Below are 14,900 nucleotides of genomic sequence, written 5' to 3'. Positions count from 1 at the left end.
CTCATTCGTGACAACATGCTAACCCCTGTGTTTTCTAAGGAAAAAAATATTTTGATTTCATATAAACAGTTTTATAACATATTAGCTGAGAATAGAGAATTTTCTTTTACGTTGACTAATGCCAGTTCTCGAAGCATATTTCCTATGCCAGCTCTACATGCCTAAAAATATATATATACATAAATGCCAAATAGTTTGCCAAACTTGGCGTATTCGGTATACATTGTTGGTTTATCATTGTGGTAAATAAAAGCACTAACTACGCAATGCTGTGTAGAAGTTCGGCATCACAAAACGAAAACACGCAGCGTATGTTTTCAGCCCTCCATCGGAACAGGACAGAGCAGCGCACTAAACCCAACATAGGCACTAACGCTAGTAAATCCTTTATCCTGGTGGAAGAAGAAGAAGAAAGGAAGGAAGGAAGAAAGAAAACATTTATTTGCCAAAAACATGAGTACAAATATACAAATTGATGTTAAAATGAATTAAACCTACATGTTTTACCGAATATAGGTCTGCAAATATAAATAAATAAAGAGGAGCATGCTATCCACTACAAAACAAAACAAAAAAAGAATTATAATGTATACTAGCACCAAATTCTATCCGAGTCTATCATTAAAGAAATCATTACAAGTATAACAACATTTATCAGTTAATAAAGACTTGAGGTGCTTTTTAAATAGATTTAACGTTTGCCAAACTAATTTTAGTTGGAATCAGATAAGATACAAATTACATAATATATACATATTTACAATCATAAATTTGATATGTCCAAATTCTATGTTAGTGAGTCAGACGGAAACTCATTAGTTTAATTTATTCGCCGAGTAAATAATATTTCTGATTTTATTGGGATCTTTCTCGAATTTGTTAGTAAAATTAAAAACGTGTTGATAAAGTTAACAAATTGTATAATTATGTAAATTTTCGGCTTTATTTATTCGATTCAACTGAGTTAGTTTGATCATCTATTTTAAATATTTAAGCTTCACAGTTCTGATATCGTTTACTCTGCTCATGTTCACGAGGCTTGATATTATTTATATATTATGTGTCCCACTGCTGGGCAAAGGCTTCCCTTATGTCTTCCAAAGATTAAGTAGTTACTAAAATATCACAAGTTTATTTGTGAGACAAATTAAAAAACCCCCGACTTTCAATATTCATTTCGCTACAACTTTTGAACCACTGAACCGATTTTGATCAAACATATCTAAGAACCACTGCATAAAAATTAGCTATCAAATAAAAAAAACGGGTTGAAGGAGTGCCGGCAGAAGTGAAAACTTGAATATTAACGTTGTGCATTTTTGACGTCTTACGAATTTTCGTAACGAGACGAAAACGCGAGTTTATAATTTTTCACCCATTACAAAAAGTGCACAACGCCGCTAAAGAAGTTTTCACTTCAAAAAACTGCATCGAAATCGGTTCACCCGTTGATAAGCTACGGTGCCACGTACAAAGACAGATAGATAGACAGACACAATTAGCGGTCCAACTTATAACACGCCTCTTTTTGCTGGAGGAGGTTGAAATTGTTTTTGTTATAACACCCTTTCTCTTGAACTTGAAAATGATCTTTCTCTTGAACCACATAACAATCCAACTAAAAAAATAGATCATTTCCTACAATTTTCTTTACATACCTCATTACAAACAATCTTTTACTCCATACTACAGAGTTCAAAATTGCGACTATTATGAAAATTGATGTAATCGTACTGAATCACAGTTCTTTCTCGCTAAATGTAGTACCGTTGCCCAGATGGCTGGAATGATGTTGCATTAGGTTTTTTGTTACAATCATGTCAGTGGGAGAAGGCAAGCTATGTATGATTCCTGGTAAGTGTAGTTCTTAGAAGTTATAATAATTATTACTAGTCTTAGAATTAAAGGTAAATTAGTCTCTCTCTCATCTCAGCGTTTTCCCAGTAGTTTCACAACCATGGAGCGTCGGAGCCCAGGATCCGCTTTCACACTTTTTCGTCTCCGCTTCGCACGGCATCCCTAGTTGTCAGACCATTGTCACGCAAATCATCCTTGAAGATATAAAGCCAGTTTTGTGTATGCCCCTTCTGCCAGGGCCAGGCGAGAGCGGCATAGCCAGACATTTGTTCGCGATATAATTTTCCGGTCTACGCAAGACCTGACCGTACCAGCGCAGGCGGCACTCCTGGAGTTTGTATGATATATATATATATTACAGATATTGAACCAGTTTAAAAATATTTTTTTTATTGAAGATTAATCATCGTCTACATTGTTGCAGGACTCGTCGACCCGGTCCCCCCGTACAGGATGCCCCCGGCGCCCGAGGCGCTGCCCGGCGCCCCCGCCCCTTCAGCTGCCCTTCACACACATTCCGCTAAGTTTCCAGTCAGTATCATTACATATATTTCAAGACAGTTTGGAATCACATTCAATTTCCATGTTATTCATCACCAACATCCATCATGACGACCTCGGTGGCGCGGTGGTAAAATGCTTGCCTCTAAACCGAGAGGTCCCGGGTTCGATCCCCGGTTGGATCATGATAGAAAATGATCTTTTTCTGATTGGCCCAGGTTGCATATTTATCTATATATGTATTTGTTATAAAATATAGTATCGTTGAGTTAGTATCCCATAACACAAGTCTCGAACTTACTTTGGGGCTAGCTCAATCTGTGTGATTTGTCATAATATATATTAAAAAAAAAATCTGTTATTGCTAACTATTCAAGTCGCCTAAAAGGCACCTGATTTTTTTTTTATTTTGCACAATAGTGAAGTAAACTGTCCACCAAAGTGCAAGTTTCTACACGATGTTTTCCTTTACCGGAAACAAGTCGTCTTTGAAAACTATACACAATCATGTGGCACGAGTAAGATTCGAACGTGGAACCTTTCTGTCAAAGGCGGCAGGTCTTAACCACTGGGCCACCGCATCATTCAATATCATAGATAAAAAAAAAATTAAAAAATTGCCAGTTCTATATTCAACTTAGAATTATATTACAAGTTTTAGCAAGACTTTCGACTTTGTCATCATATCTCGCTGCATCGTCTTAATTCCCAGTTCATAAATCTTAATCCTAACTATCGTAATATTATAAATGCGAAAGTAAATTTGTACCTCATCACGAACCGTCTTCTTAAAATTTTGCAGACTATTGAAGTACGGAGAAGGACATAGGGTATTTTTCTTCCCGGAAAAATGACTGTTTCCGTGGGAAAATTACGCGGACGAAGCCGCGTGCAGAAGCTAGTAGCTCTAAATATAGATCAACAAGCCTAGTTCCTGTACTACAATGATCAGGTTTTGAATTAGCAAGCCATGTACGATAACTGCATATAGAAAGTCCTGCAGTGTCAGTTAAAATCTATTAATTAAAGGACCGCCTCCACTCAGTTAAACGGTATTAACATATGACAGACATTTAATTAGCGTCAGATTCATCATACATGTGTAAATCAAGGAGAGCACGTTTTAGTTAAACGTGTTTAAAAATTAATAAACATGTTTAACTAAAACGTGCTATGATGCATGTGCAAAAGTAATTGCGATCGAATTCGTGATTTCACCTTTTATTTTCTATCCAATTCTGCATCCAGCGAAAGTTCTCATTGAGAGACTGTCTGGTGGCGCCTGCGCAGCTTATGTGAATGTTATTGAGCAAGTACTTTTAGTGTAATATATAAATCGAAACATGAAAATATGTAAAAGCGACGTTGTTAGTGAACTGTGATCACTAGTGATAAAACATGGTATTAAATTTAAATAATAATCATTTTTCACCGACTAAATAATATTATCATTTTAGTAATAATAAGAATGAATAAATTTATTGTGTTTTTACGGAGAAGACAATGTAATACTATTATAATATTAAACCATACCATTAGACATATAATATAATATATTTTTGTCATTAAACTGTCACAAAAAAATCTGATTTTTCTTATATCCGTTTCTGTACTCAAACTTTTATTCAGTTTAAACAAAATTTAATGAAGAATGGTTGAGTAGATAGAGCGTAAAGAGGTAACAAACAAATTTACTTTCGCATTTAAAATATTAGTTGGGATACATAAACATGTTGTGTTTGTGCTGATAAAAATAGTTATAAATATGTAAAAATATCTAATTCTCATCAACAGATAGAGCGCGAGGTGATCCTATCATCAGGAGACAAAAATTCCAAGGTGCCCATCCTGCAGGAAGCCAGGAAGCGAGGGCGACTGGGCTCAGTGGCTCCGGATACACCTCCCAAAGCTTTGGCCGCTTGGACTCATGGCGACGTGAGTACAAGTTTTCTAATACACACTAATATTATAAATGCGAAAGTTTGTCTGTCTGTCTGTTTGTCTGTCACTCTGTCTGTTCCGCTTTCACGGCTAAACCGTTGGACCATTTTTGATGAAATTTGGTATAGATGTAGTTATTAGACCCCCGCTCAAACATAGCCTACTTGTTTTCCAAAAATCAACCCCCAAATGACTGTAATGGGGGGTGAAAGTTTGTATGAAAATCGTCTGTATATTAACGCGGGCGAAGCCGCGGGCAAGAGCTAGATTAAAATAAGAATCTTTTATTTCAGACTACAGTCCATAGTTGTTGGTACACAAAAGAACTTACTATGTTAGTAGTGTTTTAATTAATTTAAATTAAGTAAAAATATAATTTGCTGAAAAAAATATTTAATGACAGAGTTTGTATACCAATATGACACATACGTCATTTCATCTGCTTCCTGTGAAGTAAAACATCGTGCGAGAAACTGTATACTGATTGACAGCATAAGTTCACTGATGTATATGTGACTACTTGCTATGTAGGTTGGACGTCGCAAAAGTCATGTCAGATGCCTTTTGGCGACCTTACACAGGTGATATTCTCACTATAAAGATTTCCATTTAGAATCTATCTAGGTACTATCATGTACTAGGTACTCTTCAATGTAGTCCAGATGTTTGCTGCTTCGATTGAAACTCCAATATGGTTCAGTGGGTAATGTGCTGTAGGTAACGGACAGCTTCGCTTTATAGCTTGTAATGAGAGACCGCGATAACTGTACAACCTACGCTTCATAACTTGTCTATTAAGTGCAAACATAGTGACAAGAGGAAGCGGGAGCGGGAGCGGGCGCGATTTACAACTCGCTATTTATTTAACGTGTACTCGTAGTTATGTTAATTGCTGTCATTAAATATAATTATGATTTGAAATTAAATTCAAATTTATATTTTACCCCCGTCCCGAATTCGCTCGGGAAAAAATACAATAAAGTATACATCTAAGCCTTCCTCTTAAGCCTTCCAGGAATCACACTGTCTATTGGTGAAAATCGCATGAAAATCCGTGCTATCATTTTTGTGTTTATACGCGCATTTACACGCGGCATAGAACTCGTTTTATAATATGTAAGGATCGTGATCTGTTTTATAATATGTAAGGAATAAGGATCGTGAACTTTGTGTATAGAAATACGTAAAGACGTGGCGACCAAATGGATTTACATCCGTTCTTCATAGACAAATTTGCCACGTACATTACATAGCACAGTTTTTCTGCGAAACGAAAGGTTGAACAAAATATTGGCAGAAAGAAATTGTTTTTGCGATAAGTCCACCTTTGCGCTCTAAATATTGCATTATGTTTAACTTATGCTTCTTCTGTAAATAGTGCAATAAAGACTTCATCTAAGTTTAGCTCACAGGAAACGTTCAGTTAATCCATACAATTTTCCGCTCCGCTCTAGTCTACACTAAGTCCACACCAGATTTGTACGTGACCAAGCACTTGTTTCAAAAATTAACTATTAAATATATTTTTCAATGTATCATCGAGCTGAGTGACTTATAAAAAATATGGAGAGTACATAAAAATCTTTCTATAAATTATATTTATGTTTTTATATATCGGGATAACATAATATATAAAGTTAGCCGATAGTATTGGTATATCGATACAAACCACGTTCAATTTTATTCCAAAATGATTTTATATTTAAATGGATTTGTTATACATGCAATATACATGTCACACATGTTTTTAACTTTTTAACCATTAAATTAAGTTTTGTTCTTATGTAATAAATATACTTACTACCAAAGATATTAATAGTCTGTGAGAAATTATGAACAAATGAACGCAAACTTGAATAATGAATGCATAATTTTCGAAACACTAACCTGACCCAATTTATTTCTTTGTGATCAAAAAAATAATTATTTATTTATTTTATATTATCGAAACTTCACGATATGTTAAATAATTATCTTTACATGGTATAAAACAAAGTTGCTTCCCGCTGTCGGTCTGTCCGTATGTATGGTTAGATCTTTAAAACTACGCAACTAGGTCCCCGTGGAAGTTTTAGATATGATACTTATTATATAGTTTTGTCCGAACGAAACCGGGACTGGCAGCTAGTTTATTATAATAATAAGAATTGATGGAGTCATTAATTCCAAGTATTATTATAAATAATAATATGAATTTTCTGTAGTTGAGTGTTATTTCTGTACTTTTTATAAGCTCAGATCGTAATAGCTACGAGTAGTTTCCCGCGTAGTGCCCGTCTTATAATAATACATTGTTACTACATAAATTTAGGTTCTAACTTATAGTTTTAATTATATTTATTTTGTTTGTTTACTTACCGCAATGGATCATGCACAAATGTTTTAAGTTCTTTTCACAGAATGATCTTATTTCGCGCGTAATTTCCAATTGGAACAATTCTGCTTTCCGAAATGAATGGTATCATATGTCCATCTGTATAAATATATAATTTTTAGAAGATTGATAGAGAAAACAAGACGTGAAAAGGTAGCAAATAAACAGACAATAGGAATGGACAATTTAGGGATGGAATTTCCAATCCTTTCTTAGCGGACATCTCCAGGTCACAATCTACCTTTCTGCCAATTTTCATCTTTATTGACTCAGTAGTTTTCGAGATTTCGTGATAAGTGTGTGTTGTTTTATTTTTATATAGGTATATGGATTATTTTATATAGGTAGATTAGATATATAAACAGAAGATAGATAGGATAGTTTGAATAAGGATATTTATCGGGTTAGTTTTAGCAGGTCACAAATTCAAATTAATTCTTCGCAATCAAGAGAAGTTATGAATGTGTCGATCTGCTAGCAGCTTGTTCTTAGCAACAGGTACATGAACTAACCCAGTATAATCACGTCTGAAGGGTACCTGGCGACGTGTGACGTCTTCCTGTTTGGTCGTCGGGAGCCGTGACGGGGTCCTTGACCCCCAAGGAGGCACAGAGAGTGCTACTGTGAATCATAGCCACTTTATCATGGAAAATATTTTTTACTGACCTCGTATGTTAGGTATTATTGAAGATTTTTGCGTGAAAGAGATAGGTATGTGTGTATTTAAGGTTTTGCTTGCGCTTGTTTTAAGCAAAAGTTTGCGCTTTCAATCATTATTTTTTACTCAACTAGCTTTTGCCCGCATCCGCTTATAAATTATTATTGTCAATATCTCGTGTTCTAAGCAATGTATCGCGATGAAAACTATACGTTTTGTTTTCTCTTACTCCCATAATAATGTTTCTGTACCTCCTATAGACAGACATTAGTCCACTTACAATTTTATTATATGTATAGATGAATCACTCCTTATAAAATTAAACTCTTCCCCGATCGATGAATACTTGTTAACAAAATGCAATCTTATCTCCTGGGCGTATGATAGAAATTTGCATGATTCACGTCCTGCCTCAAGGTCGTGGCAAATGGAATTAGTTTGATGACGTCATTTCGCTCAATAGCTTTGTTATTTTCGTCGGTCTGGGCAAGGACTCGTTAGCTCAGTAGGTTAGAGCGCCGATATACAAACAGTTCTTGACCATCGGAGGGCGGAGGTTCAAATCCTTCACGAGTCAATAGAATTTTCGTTTTTTATTTTTTCAGTTGTTTTTTATTGAAATTGACATAAACTTACACAATAACCATCATCATCTACTGGTCTATCTAATGCTGTGAATACGACACTAATGCGAACTCCGTTTAGGTCCACACTGAGCCACTCACAGGCCCAAAGAACAAAATGTTCATAGGCATATCTGTGGAGCCACTATACTAGGAGACATTGGTACTTGAAAGTCCTCGTGACTCATTGATGGAGATCACCCTGTCGGGCCACCAGTCCATAGGGATCCGTTTTAATTAGTGTCTCTCTCTCTCTCTCTCTCTCTCTCAACTGATTGTATTCCCGGCTGTTCGGAGCCAGGGTCCGCTTTCCTACTTTTTCGTCTCCACTTCGCGCGGTTGTCGACATCCCTAGTTGTTATGACATTGACACGCATGTCATCCTTGACGAAATCAAACCAGCACTTATTGGACTGACATTTGTTCCCTACGTAATTTGTCGGTATAACTAGCGTTAGTAGTACCAATAGTACTAGCGACACTCACACTAACAAGTAAGTAACAAGCCATTAATGGTACTGATCCGTAGGCCGTAGCCAGAACAGATATAGATCATGACGTCATGATAGCTTCTCAGCTATTGTATTAATAGTTTGTTGTTGTGATAATAGCAATTGATTCCGATTTCTGTGTACCTATTAATTAATCACACACGCTTAGCTCATCAAACGATAGCAAACATCGAAATACTAAATAAGATTGTATCTCGATGATAACGAAGATTATGTTAAAGTCGGACTTTTTCGAAAGAAATTGGGAAAATACTGGGCGTAAACACATACCTACGAATACTTCAAAACACGCGATTTGATGACGTCCATTATGACTCAATGTTCGTTGGATAGGTCTCGACTCTCATCGAATTCTAGCAGGACTTGTTAGCTCAGTAGGCAGAGCGCCGTTATCCAAAACTGCACTACTGTCGAAGACGGAGGTTCAACTCCTCCATGAGTCAATTCTTTTTTTTTCTTTTGATGTTTATTTATTTATATTTATATATTTGTATGTTTATTTAACTTATTTTGGATCATAGTTATCTGAATAAAAGATTTATTATTATTACTAGCTTTAGCCCTTCTGAAGAAGAGCTGATAATGTTTACCTTTGCAATGTTAACCATACGACAGGTGCTCAATAAACTGACACTACCCAAACCACCAATCACATGGTGCGGTGACGTCTACGACACAAGACAAAACACTCTACTAGACATACACTTTCTGCAAACGCAGTTCGCCAAATTTTTCTGTTTCTATGAACATTGATGGTTACTAAGACTAAAGACTGCGAAGAAGTTGTGAATACTGAAAAGAAATGAAGTGTTGTTGTAAAGACTGAAAAGAAGTGAAGTTTTTTGCGCCGCTTCTTCTCATCTGCGCTTTAGAAGTCAGCAGTACATTTTTTTTTAGTTATAACATGTCCCACTGCTGGGTAAAAGCCTCCCCTCTCTTTCCACGTGTTCCTTGTGTTCTTTGGTCTTTTCCATCCAATGTCTTTCCTGGGTTTCTGTACCCATCAGTTACAGTACAATCTGGATCGAACTGAACTCGATCAGTAAATTTAGTTTTAAGTTAAATTTTAATGTCAATAAGTGATGTATATCATTCTAAATTGAATAAAGTATTTTGAATTTGAATTAATCCTTGCGGTAAATAATAGTTCTCATAAAAACTACTCGTACGGTCATTCGCGTCGGTATTAGGCGGTCGTGTAGCCGCTATATAATGTAGTCACATCGATTAGCCACGCTGCCAGCACGCGCGTCATACAATGACGTCATTATGAGTCAGGTTTCCATCAATAGCATGCAGATCTTGATTTTCGTCGTGTATGAACGAGGCTCGTTAGCTCAGCAGGCAGAGCGCCGATACCCAAATGATTCTTTCGGAGGCAGAGGTTCAACTCCTCTACGAGTCATACTTTCTTTTTAGATTATTTATTGTTTATTTTAAGAATGCTGGTTATCTCTCTCATGAAAACTCTTTTTTTAAGAGTTATTTTTAATTCGTTTCATTTTCTTTTAGGTTTAGTTAAATTATTATTTTGAATACTATTGTTTCAAAAACAATATTTTCACCTGTCTCCTGATTAAGTCTATAATCTACAGGTTTCATAGATGTCAATGTTCAATAAAATATATTTATATTTGTATCTTTTTTATTTTGAAAGGACCTATCTAAATGCCTATCTGTAAACACCCTAAATGTGATTGAATTTTGCAATTCCATTCCAAAGATAAAGATGATTTATTTGCTTTTTAAAATCGTATAGCGGTTAACAAAATTCATGTAGACTTTTATATATTAGGCATATTATTCAGCGTTAAACGCCAGTTACTAAGGTAATGTAAGGACAGCACTGGTTTTGTGAGATAATAGCTAATTTCAAACACCTTTTGTTTCATAGTGTGGCACATTTATATAGTCATAAAAATTCAAAGTGCACCACTGAGGTGGTTGTGTACGTGGAACCAACGGTTTCGTGGTAGTAGGTGCGGGTCTGTTATGACGAATGTATTCGTAATCCCAGCTATAAACTGCCGGCAAACAGATTCCCGACATTTCAACGTACTTGCTGATCTTTCCGTGAAGGAAAATTACGTCACACAAGACCGCCATCTAGTGTCCGTAAACGCATCTAGTGAACTTAACCGTTCAGGTTTTCTTACGGTTTTCAAAATTCTTTATTCAGTGTAGGATGACATACATCACTTATTGACGTCAAAAAATTACTTAAACTAAGTCTACGGCCGACTTCCAAAGCGCGGGTGAAGAAGAAGCGGCGCAACCAACTTCACCGGAGCCTTTTCTCCAAGAACGTCATTTAACAAATGTAGTTCTTATTAAGTAGTTTTAACTGCCGCTGTGTATTGTTACAAGTAATATTATCTCTATTAATTTAATCACACGCCACACTAAGGAATTTCTAGTTGTCTAACCATCCAGATATCTTTGTATTTACCTAATATTTACTCCTCAATTAGTAGTATAAAATTATAGAAAATAGTACCGGTATTGCTGACAACGACCAATTCGTTGCGGTATTGTGATGTTTCCTACACGATTGACCATTACACGGCGAAAGTTGAACATTACCTGATTCGATGTGTCAAATTGACCGGAGATAGTGAAGACACGCGTAAGAGCTTGTACAGTCAACGGCACATCAAGTTACCACGCACGTACCTGCATGAATATGTTTAAATTGAAGTGCTGTTCACTGTACATTTTACTGTCGGTGACAAAAATGAAAAAGTACAATAAAGGTCCTTGTGTCGCGATAACATTCCAGCTATTTGATCAAATTTGACCTGAAAAGTCTCTTCTCATTTATATTTGTATTTATATATTTTAGGTCTTAATTCTCTAAGAGCTCGTAGGGATCATTATCAATTAGTAATGTGTTTGAAAGTACTCCGAGGTAATATCGATGCCACTGAACTTCATAATGAGTTGTGTCTGTTGTGTGTACCTAATAGAAGCCTTTTACAACGCAAATGTCAACCACGAAAACTGTTCGCAACACCTCATACACGTACTGTATCCCATGCACAGTCTCCGCTGTGCCGCATGCCAGCGGATCTCAACGCATTCCTGAACCAGGAACCTGAGTGTGATGTGTTCGTGGATGCATGGAAGACGCTTGTCAGGAATTGTTTGCAGTTTTGTGAGATTAACGAATGTGAGTCAACGTGTTTAGGATGATAATATTGTGTTTCTCTAAGAAATGTTTGTAAATGCCTATTTTTTCTTACTAAATACTTTAAAAGGATACATATTATGTACCGTTGTATTTAGCTAAATAAATAAATATTAATTACCCCGTTATTTAAACCTGTCAGGCGTCTGTCAGAAACTATATTCTTTCCCGAAAAGATGTAGTTAATTTCTCGACTCGATTAAATTTATTAGGACCAATACATTATCTGTGGCGTCATACAGTCCTTCCGTGTGCAAGTGGTAGGACACGTAGAGCTAGACAAAAAACTGGTGACTACAGACATTGTCTCAACAATAGTAATATAATTCGAATTCGCCTAGTCGAATAGTCAATTAGAATCGGCGTAGCGAGCCCGCGCCGACTCGTGCTTTGCTCACATGCGCCGGCGCATCCGGCCGAGCTACGCGAAGCCGCGCGAAGCCTCGGGCGCGCACTAGTCTATTAAGAGAACGCTGTCATGTGGACGCATATCGTGTTGTGATGTTTTTTTTTTTTCGTGAAATTTATTTATATTTTATTACACGAAGTGAACAATTAATTGAAATCCTTATGGTTTTTTGATTTTTTTTTTTCGTAATTTTTTCATTAAAAGGGATTACAGTGTTGTGAATGGAAGATGGTGGAGTTTGCTTTGGAGAATGTTCGTAATTTTTCATTTCTATTTGGTAACATTTCTTGTTCATATTTTTATCGCTTTTTATTCAAAACACAACTGAGTATCATACTCAATACTGATTTCAGTTTAATTCGAAATTAATGTCAATTATTCTAATTTAAATTACTTGTTGTGCCCTGAAATAAATTACATTTTATTTTACTTATAAGTTATTTAGAACTTAACAATCTCTGTCAATTTAAAAATAAATTTTTAAATAATTGTATTTTGTTATGTTACTACACAATAACATTATCCAGCTATAGACATTATGTAATAAGTTTTGGGAAGAAAAGACCTAAAATTACAAATCTTAAAAGGCAGCATGCGCACGCGCACTCCATAGATGATCTTTGTTTTAAATTATTTAACAGAATGCCTTTTGGGAACCGCATAGAATTATTAATATATTTTATATCGTAAATCAATATACTGATCTATCTTTGTATTTTTAACTCTCAAACAAAATATGGTAAAAATCTTTTTTCTGCATATGATATAAATCATAATACAAAAGTCTATTTATTTCTTATATCTTATCAACAAAACACTAAAATTATCATAAATAAGCCTAATCGCCTCAAATTATCTTTAAGAGATAAATACCAACAGAAATAGACTTACAATTTCCCAAGCGAATTAAAGCCACCGAAGCTATAATATTGCCGCACAGAACAATAAAGTTTCACATAAGAGATCTAGTAAGATTTACAGCTACACAGCCAAGTTGAAATTCCATCGAACCCATTGTTTCGACGTTTCCCACACACATACACACAGACAATGAGACAGTAGGGTTTAGTTCAAATTGGACGAGCTTATTTAGCGAGTACTATGGCGTCTTAAGTTCTCCTTTTAAAGCCTACTTTGTACCGCACTATTGCCTGCCTGTCTTGACAAATTTCCCGTCTTAATTAGTTTCAAAGTTTTCCCTTTAATATTATTTAGTAACAACTTTTTATTCTATTCTTAATCTATTGTTTGCGAATTTTGGCAATCTCCAAACTAGACTAAATAGACACCTAACGAATTTATAATATTTCAACTGATATCATTAAATCCTTTACAGAACCAGGCCGGGACATCAGGCGACTTCAGACAATACCACGAGAACTACAGCTATGCCCTCCACCAGAACCAAAGCCAGGGAGCCATATCCAGGAACCCTCAATATGACACCCCGAAGCCACCGATACCAGCTAAAAATTATGGAACAAAAGACAGTCCAAACAATTCTCAACTAATCACAGTGACCGTTGAAACTGGCAAAGATAGCACTAAAGATGCTCCGAAAAGCAACAAGTCTGTTAGTAAGACTTATCATACACTAAAAGATATGATCTCTAGTAGGTTTAAGAGTAAAGATAGCGCTGATAATGAAAAAATTGATGAACCTGGATTAAATAACAGTGAAGAAAGAAAGAGACCGGAGCCTGAACAAACTACGCCTAGAGAGGTTGTAAGGAAGGTAGAACAAGCAATTTATGGTAGACCAGTGCAACAGACAAGGCCGGAAATGCAGTACGGACATGCTGTGGCTAACAATATGGTGTACCCTAGTCCGTCGCCGCATCGGTAAGTGAGACAGGATAACTGTACTAGTTTATTCCTTAGAAATATAAATATGTATTTCCTTATTGTCTTTTGTTTTTGAATTATCTTATATATACTCGTGTGTGACCTCTGCTATTAGTTTGGTGTATGCTTTTAGTAAGTTACATTACTATCCGAATATTGTCATCCGTTTAGGAAGTCCGATTAAAAAGTAGCCTGTATTTTACTTTAATCAGCAAAATTCATGACATAAAATGTTCTAAAATAAACAAAAAACAACGATCTAATAATTCAACTTTAATCTCTTACTTTGAAATAATACGAGACTTTATAAGAACACACAACTTTGCAAAGCTATTTTTCACCCACGAGTGCTTTGTTTTCGATTTCCATAGGCAATTAATGCAGCAACAGATGGTACAACAACACATGATGATGAACCAGGCCAGATCTCAGGAAATGCTTGCGTCGCCTCATCGCCAACCTGTGGCACTTGGAGCCGATGCATTGTACCAACAGTACGGCCCTCCAGGAAGAAGAAGTGCCGTGTATCAGAGGGACATGGACGTCAGGTCCATGACTAACTTCACTTCTCTGAAGACTGGTCCGCAAAGTCAGGTGGGTTAATATCCAAGGCATTTGCTCGTATTAAATGAGAACCGTGCGTGCACAAATTAAATTAAATATTACATTCATAAATGCCTTCATAAGTATTTGAATGAAGGTCTAGTCGTTATATAAACACGTCAAAAACAATTTTATTATACTAATAAGTACATTATTAACACGAACTCTGCCTGAAGACATTATTTTAGCAGTAAATCTTTTTTAAACAAATAATATAAAGTGCCTAACTATTGAATATAAAATTATCAATTGCTCTTGATATCTACCGAAGTAAATCAGCGACAACAATGGTCAAATTTGTATTTGCCTTTTGGATACCTACATAATTTTAATGTATCTTCTTCTTTGACTAGCTTCCTAATAACTTTTACGAGCCTCTGTTCTTTAGTA

General features: G+C 35.8%; 1 protein-coding gene across 2 annotated transcripts in view; it reads left to right on the top strand.

Annotated features, from left to right (window-relative positions):
• Positions 1 to 14,900, top strand: part of LOC128674166 (uncharacterized) — a 67,565-nt gene that overhangs the window by 40,973 nt on the left and 11,692 nt on the right. For both annotated transcript variants that reach the window (XM_053752548.2, XM_053752547.2), the window contains 4 exons: positions 2,282 to 2,388; positions 4,153 to 4,293; positions 13,399 to 13,904; positions 14,279 to 14,501. In XM_053752548.2, the coding sequence (XP_053608523.1) occupies positions 2,282 to 2,388; positions 4,153 to 4,293; positions 13,399 to 13,904; positions 14,279 to 14,501 (977 nt within the window). The remainder of the gene's footprint in view (positions 1 to 2,281; positions 2,389 to 4,152; positions 4,294 to 13,398; positions 13,905 to 14,278; positions 14,502 to 14,900) is intronic.

Source organism: Plodia interpunctella, chromosome 12 (genome assembly GCF_027563975.2).
Source record: "Plodia interpunctella isolate USDA-ARS_2022_Savannah chromosome 12, ilPloInte3.2, whole genome shotgun sequence".
In the NCBI taxonomy this organism is placed as follows: Eukaryota; Metazoa; Arthropoda; class Insecta; order Lepidoptera; family Pyralidae; genus Plodia; species Plodia interpunctella.
Note: the sequence above shows the minus strand (reverse complement) of the source record. Positions and strands in the feature narration are given on the sequence as shown.